Source organism: Crinia signifera, chromosome 1 (assembly GCF_055691185.1).
Source record: "Crinia signifera chromosome 1, ASM5569118v1, whole genome shotgun sequence".
In the NCBI taxonomy this organism is placed as follows: Eukaryota; Metazoa; Chordata; class Amphibia; order Anura; family Myobatrachidae; genus Crinia; species Crinia signifera.
The window spans coordinates 112,309,896-112,321,953 of record NC_139217.1 but is presented as its reverse complement, the minus strand read 5'-3'; the positions used below and the strand labels follow the sequence as shown (position 1 = coordinate 112,321,953).

At 42.6% G+C, this 12,058-nt stretch overlaps 1 protein-coding gene across 1 annotated transcript in view; it reads left to right on the top strand.

Moving 5' to 3' along the window:
* The window catches only part of GATB (glutamyl-tRNA amidotransferase subunit B), a 103,668-nt gene extending 91,882 nt beyond the window's left edge, over positions 1-11,786 (top strand). The window contains exons 12-13 of the mRNA XM_083171604.1: positions 6,820-6,954; positions 11,331-11,786. Coding sequence (XP_083027730.1) covers positions 6,820-6,954; positions 11,331-11,462 — 267 coding nt within the window. The 3' untranslated portion in view covers positions 11,463-11,786. The remainder of the gene's footprint in view (positions 1-6,819; positions 6,955-11,330) is intronic.
* Positions 11,787-12,058: the final 272 nt, after the last annotated feature.

Here is a 12,058-nt window from a genome sequence, read left to right as displayed (position 1 = left end):
CCCCTTTCACACCAGAAAAGTCCCTTCATTTTCTGGTGTCGGAGGGAGGCGGGCAGGATGTGGTGGGCAGGAGTTGGGATGGTGGCATAGGCATAGATGAACAATACTCACCCTGGGTTGCTAGTCCTTGGTGTAGGCTGGTGATTCACAGAGGCGGCTGGCATAGATTACAGGTCAGATGGCGGGCACCAGAGAGCTGCGCCATCTTCATCCGCAACCTGTCCTGTCATCTGCGCCCGCGACCTGTGTGGATCCCCTGCCTGACTGCACACACTGAGGACCAGGCAATTGGGGTGAGTACCCCTACCCTTTTCACACCGGCCAGGACCCGGGGTTGAACCCGGAAACAACCCTGCTCCATAGCTGGTGTAAAAGGGGTATTAGATAATTGGAATCCCCCAAAATCTATGCTGACAACTGATTTTAGACCACACAATCAAAAAAATGCTCAGTTTTCTATCTTGTGTAGGTTGTGTTGTGTGTGGATCCAATATTTTCTATTTATTTTTATTTCTTCTTCCAAAGTAAGAGTTACCACATGAGAGACTGCAAATTCAGTGTGCGTGTAAGAACATTCATAGCTGGGAAGTAACTAGCAAATATAAATATGATTATAGCTTAGAATCTATGTTACAGGATCCTGTACGCATTGTGCTGCTAGTGGGATGTGACAGAATAAACCGCATCTCCTCAGCTTGCCTGTTCTTTCTGCAAATTATAATCTGCTGCTTTTGTCAAAGATTTCCACAGGATAAACTTACATGATGTGTTTCCGTTATAAAAATTAATGGTAACAGTTCTCCACCCATAATAATAATATTACTTCAGGTTGAGTCTCCATTATCCATCATTTTGAAATACCGAATATTCCACATTTTTACATTACTGGAGGCTGAGAGAGTCACACCTTTGCTTTAAGATGGTTCAGTGTACACAAACTTTGTTTCATGCACAAAATTATTAAATATTCATATTCTATGCCATGCCCTTCCAGCTATGTGTGTGTGTAGGTGTATATGAAGCATATACATGCATTCTGTGTTTAGTCATGAGTCCCCATGGTATGCAATTATTCCAAAATACATCCAATATCAAAAATACTTCTGGTCCCAAGCACTTAGGATATGAGAGACTCGGGCTTACCCCTAAATATGGCCTAATTAAGTATGTTTTCATTTTTAACTACTAGTTTGTATATAGAAACACATAATTTTAAATAAGAGAACATTTGGGGACCTAGTTCACTGATAACTCTGCCCCCCTTCTTCCCTCAACCCCCCTTTGACTTCTCCTCCATTCTTTCCCTGCATGCTCCAATACATTTTGACTACAATGACAGGGACAGTGTGGTGACCGAGCCAAGAGCCTGATCATTCATCATAGTCAATTTGTCTGTAGGAAGGCAGGAGCAGAGTTGGCCGGCATTTTGGCTGTGGCTGCTAATTAAACTCTGCCCGGTGGGCAGCTGTTCATCCTGGTCAGCTGCTTCTTGGCGAAGTGCAGACAAGGAGGTTGAAGTTCAGAATATGGGATCTCCTGGGTTAGGGTTATACTGCTGATGGAGACTTTACAGAGTAGGGAGATTAGGTTTAGGTACTAATGATAGGGGAGGGTTAGTCTGCAAGGAGGAAGGGTTAGAGGGGAGGGAGAAGGTCAGTATACTTACCCCTGTTGGGTTCTCTTCATTGGGGTGCAGCTGTTGGTCTTCTTACAGCCGGCATCCTAGTCCGCCAGCCATCTGTAGGTATTCTGGGATAACCTGTGAGAGAGATGAAGCAACAGGAATAGAGGGCACGATAGACGCTAAGGAGATGGCAAGAGAACAGACTGTATAACTGATAGTAGGAGAAGGGAAGGAGACCGAGAGATTGGCAGAGAGGTAAGAACTGACAAGAGATCAAATGAGAGATACGTAAGCCAGATGATTCTCTAGTCTCAAGGAGCCCGCTGCAAGTTCCAGTCACAGGGACCTCCTCAACATGGTCCATCCTGCTTTAGGCTACCAAGGAAAGGGACAGACATAAATGTCTGTGTAGGGGGACAGGTGTTTGATATTACATGCATGGGGATGTCCCTGGTGTATAGACTTATGTGCCGGGGCTGCTGAATGACATCCCTTTGGATGCAATTGAAACCGTATTTATTTTAGTGTTCTATTTTTAAACAATTCAAACATATACAGACCAAAATTCTAATGCAAAACAATTCACACAAAATTACACAGATGAAACTAAAACTTGGTAAATATAATGCTGCAGCCTTTCCCAGAGGCTCGATTTGACGTGTCCCTGCCATACCTAAAATCTAACAATTATAGCATAGGGCGAGTAAAAGCCCAATTCAAAAGCCCCTGGTTTCAGTGAAATAAAAAAGATATATATTTATTAGTTCATAACATGCAGAAGTAGACAGACACTGTTTGCCTACATCTCTGACATCACAATTTGGACAAAAGTTGGCTCCTTTCATAAAAAAGTTGGCTGGTCTGATGAAAAAGTTGGTTAGGTGTATGGTCAGCGTTTTAGTTGGTCAGTCGTCCTTCATTGTGACATTACAGTGGGTATCAAGCATTGGTTTTCCCACAGAGCTGTTGCTTAAAATGACGTGTATGCTACATTTATATACATGGCAAATTAATGATGTAATATTTGCAGTGATCATCGATGTACCCTCTCCTTGTAGAGATTCAGCTGATCTGTTATTATAATGTGTATGCCTTGGGAATAAATGTAAATCATTTTAAAAGACAATTGCATGATTTTTAGCATATCACTCCTGTATCATATCCTTGGTTTAGGGATGCAATCTTTATTTAGCGCTTTTTTTTTTTTTATTATTATTTTTTTTTTTTTTGCTTTAAGCGTTCTGTAGTTTTATGGTTTATTATATTAAGTGCCAGAAGGACTCATTTTATTTGTTGTTTCCTTTCCAATAAATCCAAATTAAACGTCAAACACCCTTCTCCATTTATGTGAAAATAGAAGTTTTAATATATGTGATTATGGAAGGTGTCAGAGTAGTTATTTAAAACCAGCAAAAGGCCCTTCGTCAGAGTCTTTGGCATAAGAAAACACTGACCGCACCACGTGCCTACGTGAATAGAAGAAGCATTTGTCAGTCAAGCAACATTTGTTAATGTTTAGTAGTAACACATCTATTCTTACTTCAGAGTGCATTAAATGATATGAGCAGCTTGAAGCCGGCATGCTAACACGGAATTATGATGTGCAGAATATAATCATGTCTATTAATACTAACCTTCAAAGTGCTGGAGGAAAGCGCCGCATCCCACTCTATAGTCACAGCTTGTTCACTCACTGGTAAATGCATGAAGCGTCTCATTGCTTGTCTATGTACCTCATAACAATTAAATAACAGCAACCGGCTCTAAATATACCGTGGTCATAACAACTGATTAATGTCATACGCTGGAATTCTATTTGGGCTGTAAAAAGCAAGGTTATTAATATAATAGATCCACTGAACATTTCTGTTGTGACTGGTATGAAGCAGTGATCAGGGAGGAGAAGTGAGCAAGAGGAGAAGCGGCCCATGGCAACCAATCAGCAGCTCTCTAGAATTTTATTTTATGCAAATTATAGATGTTACTTCAGTGCTGATCGGTTGCCATGGGCCACTTCTCCTCTGGCTCACTTCTCCTCCCTTATCACTGCTTCATACATCTCCCCCCCGTTGTACATATAGCCTTTTCTAACGTAAGTTGCCTTTCACAAGTTCCACTCTTTGTTTATCATGGCGTGCACAGTCTTTTTTCTTTTTTTTTCCATAGAATTGTCGCTTTATAGGTGGAGGGAAAATGCTGGGAGCACATGTTTTAAAATAACATTCTGAAACGAGCATCATCAGTAGCACCCTTAAGGCATATCACACATGTTATTCAATCAGGACTAGTTGTAGGAAGCAGTGATAAGGGAGGAGAATTGAGCCAGAGGAGAAGTGGCCCATGGCAACCAATCAGCACTGAAGTAACATGTATAATTTGCATAATATAAAATTATACAGAGCACCTGATTGGTTGCCGTGGGCCATTTCTCTTCTGGCTCACTTCTCTCATCACTGCTTCATGCATCTACCCTTCAGACTCATGTAACTTACTGTACAGAGCGGCACATACTGGATCTTAAAGCTCCCCACACACGGAACAATATACTGTATTGCTGAGTAATATATTGCTCAGTGTCCCGTTTTCATCAGAGACCAGAGATGGCTTCTGATAAAAAAAAGTAGAGACTCTGCCCGGGGAAACAGCTGATCACAGGAGCACGCTCCTCCGACCAGAGACCACCCCAGGGTTGGTCTCGGGAGTGTGCTCCCGGGGACAGTTGTCCCGTACACACGGGTATATGGTTGTTTAGCGACCATATCCCTGGCAATATAGGCTAGAATCGCCCCGTGTGTACAGGGATTAACACATTTACGCAGTATAGATCTAAATGCATCCAACTCTACATCAGACTCCGTTGTCTAGTTTGGTTATATTTTATGATCTGGGAGAAACAGTTCAACTCTTCAGCACAAAGCATTACCCAGATTATATATGGGGGTTCTGTTTGAGGTGTGAATGTGAGCTACTGCCCAGGACATGGGTTAAACTAAGTTTATGTGAGAGGGGATATTTGCATCTCTAGCAATGTAATGTATAGGATATTGTACAGTATAGCCAGCCGAGCACCAGTGGAGAGTTGTTGTTGGAATCGTCGGCAGATTGATGGGTGAAGGTGTCCATAGGCACAACAACACCAACCTCGTCCTTTGCCTAATTTTATTATTTTCATTGAATTGTTATGAGCCCTAAATGGATGATGGATAATTTTAATATAATAATAATAATAATAATAATAATAATAATAATAATAATAATAATAAAAAACACTAGCTATGGTTTTATCTTAAAATATGTATACATCATTTCTAAGTAGGACAGTTTGCAGGGGCAGTATGTGCATGTCCTACCCATTTACACTCCATTCAAGATGGCACATGGTACAGTACAGTGGAAATGTATTGCAGTTACTGGTACATTTTGGGCTGACAGTGCCCCCCCTGGCACATTCCTAATGGGAACATTTCCACTGGATAAAAGGCCTAGATAAGTGTGTCTCAACCTACAGGCAAGAAGCCCTGCATAGACACTAAGGAGGTAATTCTTATCTATTCGCTCCCTTGCACGGAGCACTGCGGGCTTTGGGGGGGGGGTGGGGGGCGGGAAACGGTTGCTCCCATGGGAACGTCCAGCGTTTCATGGATGTTCCCATGAAAATGGCACCGTGATGCGGGTGTTGGGGTGGGCAGCTGACGTCACCGAATGTCAGCTGCCTGCCCTGTTCACGTAGCAGGGCACTGCAAATCACCAGAGTGGCTTAGAATTGCTAACGCTTAAGAAATAATTTGATGGTCGGTGAGTATCGAATGATTTCGGCCCTGCGCACAAGGCTGCAAAACATCCATTTGCATGCGTTCGGGGGAACTCGCTGTGCGAGGGGGGGGGGGGGGGGGACATTTGTGCCGGGAAAAACAGCAACAGATGGCCATAATCTCAATACCAAAACGCAAAAGAAAAATGTCAGTGGCCAACCGTTGTTATATCATTCTTTCTGATCTGTCATTCCTAGCAGCATATACAGGTTGAGTATTCCTTATCCGAAATGCTCGGGACCACGAGCATTCCGGATAAGGGAATATTCCGGTTTTTGGAATAATTTTTTTTTAGCCATACTTACCTGCCCCTGGTGGGTCCCCGATGGTCCCTCGGCGTCCATGGAGTCTCCGGCGTCCACGGCAGGCCACCAGCACCGTCTCCAGCGGTCCCAGGAGTGCTTTGCGCAAGTTCCCAGGCGCGCCGGTGATGCCGGAGAGGATGCTGAAGGCCTGCTATGGACGCCGGAGGACTTGGTAAGTATTAAAAGAGGGTTGGGGGGGGGGGGGACAAAAAAATTTGAATTATTCCAAAAAAACACGGTTTTTGGAATAATTCGGATACGGGATGATGCCCGGATACGGGATACCCGACCTGTATATAACAATTTGCAGGTGGAGCGAGCTGCCGTTGTGGCGTCTCTTAAACTCTTGGAACAGCACCCTAATTGCTGGTGTTGCATACAAAAGTCCAACAGAACCGTAAATGCGGCATTCAGCCGTACTTACTCACACCAGGATTTCATTTAGATTAATTGGATTGATTTACTCCTTTGTGTTAATCCTTCATTTTAAAACTAAATTTGAAAAACCGATTTGAACTAATCCACCTATTGTAAAGTACGTCTGACTTCTCTATCTGTTCATAGAAATAATGTTGAAGGATGTTCTGCTAGTTCTATTGTTTATATATGAAGTGACTCCTTCACATATGTTATTGCATTTTATGTGCTTAATATAAGCAAATGAATCATCAATATGCAGAATTTCATACATCTGTAATGTCTTAAGGTAGATCATTAGAATATATTGTTCCCTAACCTCTAGAGGTCCAGTCCTTATAAAGCAGGAATAACGGACATCCTAGAACAAGAGCAAAATCACATGGCCCACTGAAGCGGATGAGATAATTTACTACTATTTATTCTAATTCACGTTGGCTTGTATCTTCTTGTTAAAAAAGCAATTAAGATTTTTTTTTTCATTTAATCTAAAACTTAATTATGTTATCAAGCCACTTCAATAGTCTCATTAGTATAAGGGCAATTGTTAGATCACACATTAGAAATGCTGCAAAGTGAAAAATCTGTGATCTCACTTTAATCAAATAAGCATCAATCATAGACAGTCCAGCAGGGGATTACAGGATAATTTGTACTGTAGGTGTTCCAGGAGCTCTGCAAGGGAGACAGTAAGACCCCAACGCAGATAGTACAGGAGAAGAACCTAGGACAGCTCACTGATCGAGGACAACTAGAAGACATCTGCCAGGGAATTGTCGATGGGCACAAAGAAGAGGTATTGTACTTTCTATATATCTAGCTATTCCTCACTACTAATACAGTTAATTACCTTATACATTACTATACACCGCTTTTAGCTTATTATGCTAATTATGTCTTCAAAGAATGAATCCTGTTTACTCAGTGGGGGTCGGTTACATAGCAGAGGTAGTGCACCCTAATTCACTTTTAGAAGGGATGCTTTTGCACAGAGGTTTTTGCAGCAGTTCCCATACAAAATTATTCCTATTGTTATACATAAAAGGTTGTTTTAAAAATAAATCTTTCAAAAGCACTGCCTTTTCCCTAGCCCCTCTTAATATACAGTGCTAGCTAGTAGAGAATTATTTCTGACTCGTGAGCAGAGGCGCTGGAACGTTTTTAGGTTGGGGGGGGCAAGATATAATCTCATTTTGGCGCCCCCTAAATTGCTATATGTTACCCCCGGGCACTATACACACTGGCAGCGGCATATATGCATGGGCATTATACACAGGGCAGCGGCATATATGCGTGGTCATTATACACAAGGCAGCGGCATTTACGTATGGGCATTATACACAGGGCAGCGGCATATACACGTGGGCATTATACACCGGGCAGCGGCATATACATGTGGCCAGAGACACCAGGACTGACATTAATCCAGGGGTTGTCATTTACTCGTAAAAAGTGGAAAAAGTGGCAGTGTCACCCCCAAACAGATTTATGTGATTATGTCTGATTATGATAATCAGACATAATTACATAAACCTGTTTGGGTGTGAATCCAGGGGTAAATGACAACCCCTGGATGTGTCAGTCACTGGGGAAGGGAGGGTGAGAGAAGCAGCATTGGCGGGCGCACATCTTCCCTGCCACCCGCCCGGCTATATTACTGATTAATCAGCTGCCCACCCGCTCGCCAGGCTATATAACTGATTTATTATCAGCCGCCCGCCCGCCCCTATATTACTTATGTATTATCATCCGCCCGCCCGCCCTCCTATATTACATACCAGGCGCCGGGGATGGCTGCTGCTGCTGCCGCCGGGGAGATGTGTAAAAGACGCGCCCGCCAATCACAGTGTATGTGGAGGGGATGCGCCGGCAGTGATTGGCTGGCGCGTCTTATGCACATCTCCCCGGCGGCAGCAGCAGCAGCCATCCCCGGCGGCTGGTATGAAATATAGGCGGCCGGGCGGATGATACTTCTTTAATATAGGCGGGCGGGCGGCTGTAATATAGGCGGGCGGGCCGGACATACTGCCTCAGTAATTTTGGGGGGGGGCAAGCTGCCCCCTCGCCCCCCCCCCCCCGTTCCGGCGCCACTGCTCGTGGGACTTGGTGGCTTCAAATGTCCCTTCATTAATATTTTTCTTAGGACACACATGCAACTTATGCTGATTAAAATGATATGGGGCATGTCTATATTCTGTGTTTTCCTCATTTGCATTTGGACCTGGAAAATGTATTCAGTATGGTTTTTTGGCACAATGCAGGAACAAACCGACTGAAAAATTGTAGAGATTTTTTTTATGTCTCCATCCTATATATGATAAAAATACTAGTGCTGCTCCTCACCTTTATGGGGGCAATTAATGTGTTTTGCGCAATGGCGAACACTAGATGGCACCCAACAGAGCAATTCAAGTGTGGTTCTTTCGGGCGAACATAGCCATTGGTGCTGACATTACTGTTATACTGTTCCGAGCTGGTAACTAGTAAACAGTCCCTAAAAGGATATTTTGTTTAAAACAATTTCTGTATAGACACAACCCTTACAGTTTCATTATATGTGTAGATATGTCTGATGTATCCTACCTACTGTTTATTCTGGTTCCATAGTGAATAAGTGTGAGTAATTACATTTTCTCATGTTACAGATGTATACATGTATACCTGGACTTGACACACAATCCAGCGCATTACGATTAGCGCCAGTGAGACGCACCAAGCAGTGTAGTGAATTCTTTGCATCTTATTCACACCAAAGGCACACAAAACACCATGTGACCTGTACAAGAGCTGGTCAAAGACTTTACCCGCACCGAAATTAATTTGAGACATGTATAAAGTCACAGACAAAGCACAACGTAACATCGCATCACTTTGTATACGGATTCCTTTTCACACATATATGCATATCAAATTAGCCAGTGCAATGGTTCTCTCGCATCACATTGTGACTAAGATGCACATTCAAAAACCACTGCGGTAATAATGTATACTGACACCTCTCTAACCACCCCTGTCCCTACCAAGTCATCATCTATTCTGTGGAAGTGTTGCATAAAATCTTGCCACTTATTGTATTATTGATTGTGTTGTGTGTACTAACCCACTTTCCCAAAGAAAATGTATTTGAGAATAATGGCTGATGCTGGATCACCACCATCTCTGAGATTGGTCAAAAATCAATAGTTATGTTCATTCAGAAAGTTAAAGCCTCCCCGAAATTTACCCGCTGACATTCTTTATAACATTTTCTTGCCCTGGCCTGAACAATTTACTTTGCCCGTGAACTACCCACTTTTAGTAGTTGAGTATCACTTTAATAACGAAGGTTGAACTTGGTGGACGCAAGTCTTTATTCAGCCTTAACTACTATGTAACTATTTAAGTAGTGAAACGTGGGGAGAAGCGGAACAGTGGAGAAGTTGCCCATGGCAACCTGTCGATTTCTAGCTATCATTTTATAAATTGTACTTGATAAGTTTTACATTGATGCTTATTGGTTGTTATGCATAACCTCTCCACTGGTCCACCACTTCTGACACAATGTTCTGAGCCCTGTCAGTGTCAAAATTCCGCCCATCCTGAGTAACCTGAGAGCCAAATGATCTGATGCAGGCAGCAGCGGATCACAGAAGTATGCAAGATACGTCTATTAATACAAGACTTCTCCTGCAGCATTATCATAGCACAGACACAGCTGCATCCATCCCTGATCAGAACCAGAGCCCCCACTTTGTACTGTACAAGTGTTCATCTCAGGTTAATTGTATTTATATATTTTTTGCAGCCATTTTAGAGTTCAAATAAGTAAATGGCTTAAGCGAATCATCTACAGTAGTAGTAGTAGTAGTAGGACTCCTTCCTTCCATAGTAAAAGGTCTGTGGTTAGTATCTATATGTAATAATTTCCTCCAACTAATGACATTGGTTATCCCTGAGACATTGAGAGCTTTTGAATCACTTTAAACTTGTTTGATCTGAATAAAATGGAGAATGTAAAAGTATGATATTCGGAGGACATGATATACAGTATTTCCTGCTAATGTGAACCGCATGATTCCCTATTTAAAAAAGTTTGAGCCTGCAGTTAAAATTCTCACCTTAATCAGAGTGATATATAACTGGAATAGATGCACATACTCTTGCAGCATACACTATATAGTTCTCTTTGCTTTCTCTGTCCACCTGCGCCATAGAGACTGACACTACAAGGCGACTTCTAGGTGACCAGATTCAGAGATTTAAGTGAAAGGCTGGAGCAGTGCAACACATCTGTGTTGTGCATGTGTTGTTTTTACATGCCCCATAATGACTGTGTACATGTGTTAAATGGAACAGCAACTAGAGATCCAGATTTTGCCGCACACTGGTCTGACGTACCTTAGCTTGTAATAATGAATTATAGATGTAGCACTTCTCAGCCAGCTCAGGATTTTGCCAGATTCCCTGAACTGGTGAACGCTGGCGGAGTGGCGCTGCATCTGTCAGTAACGTCTCACACACACACGCGCGTCCCATTCACACAGAGGCAGGGAGCAGAATCCCTGCCCATCTCTGCTTCAGGGAGACCGGCAGGGTTGGGGGGGGGGGGGTACGGGCAGCTACAGGGAGGCGGTGGTGGGCTCTGTCAGAACGGGGCGTGCAAGCATTTTGTGCGCTCGTGCCCCCTTCTTGCAGATAGCGAGCAGCGGTGATTGGCAATAGGTTGGCCAGGAGCAGCTCTAATGAGAGCTGCTCCATCTGTGATCAGGAATCAGAGTACTGTATCAGAGAGGAAGGAGGGTGCAGACTGTATAATCGTCCTCCTCTGATCACAGATATGCTCCTAGCACTTCAATTAGACTATTCTGTGTTGTGCTAAGGAGGTCATTGATGTGAAATTAACTGACTACATAATGACATCAGCCTCATTCTTATGACCCCAAAGCTTCATTAAAGCCTCCAACTTTCAGCAAGAGCTTGGACCGTGATTTAAGCTCAGCTGAGTAAAAGGATCAATTACACATACAGCACGACAGTGTCCATAAGTGAAGGTCAGAGAGCCACCTTATTTCATATCTCATGTGTGCTTTAATCACTATTAGGTTTAGTAATTAGCAGAAAATTAGTACATTGTGATTGTATTTGTCTTGTATCACATTATTACATTGTGATTGTATTTGTCTTATATTTAAGGTTGCGGCAGTACAACAAGGAAACCTCAAAGTGATTCACAAGCTGATTGGATTAGTGCAGAAGTCTACAAACGGACGGGCAGATCCAGTTCTTGTAAAGACTATACTTGAAGAAAAATTGTTAGCAAAATAGTAATTCTTCCTCAAAGAAGTAAATGTATAATAAATTAATTGGTTTAAAAAAAAAAAATACTTTTCAATTTCCGGAATGCTTGCAAACACACTGCTGTGATAAATTGACATGGTCAATTATGCTTATCATTTATATGGTGCCACAAGGGTTCCGCAGAGCCTAACAGAATACATAAATGAGCAAACACAAGAAATCAACTTACTGTACAAGCTATCACATTAATGTTTGATTCCAGGCACGCTATCTGGTCTAAAGCTCACAGCAGACTATGCTTTTAAAGGTGAGCAGTAGGGTGACCAACTCATCCCTTTAATCCGGGAAACATTAATTACACAGGTTCTGTGGCTGGCTTTCACCTGGTTTTAAACTGCCACACCTCAAGACTACATTTCACCTGGTTTTAAACTGCCACAGAACCTGTGTAATTACTATGTGTCCTGGATAAAAGGGATGAGTTGGTCACCCTAGTGAGCAGTCACCAACACACCTGTCACTAATCATCTAGGGAAATGGTTAACATAAGCTATGAAGTATAGGTTAAACCAGGGTGCATGAGAGAATGTGACCACAATAAGACTAATTAAAAAATGTATCTA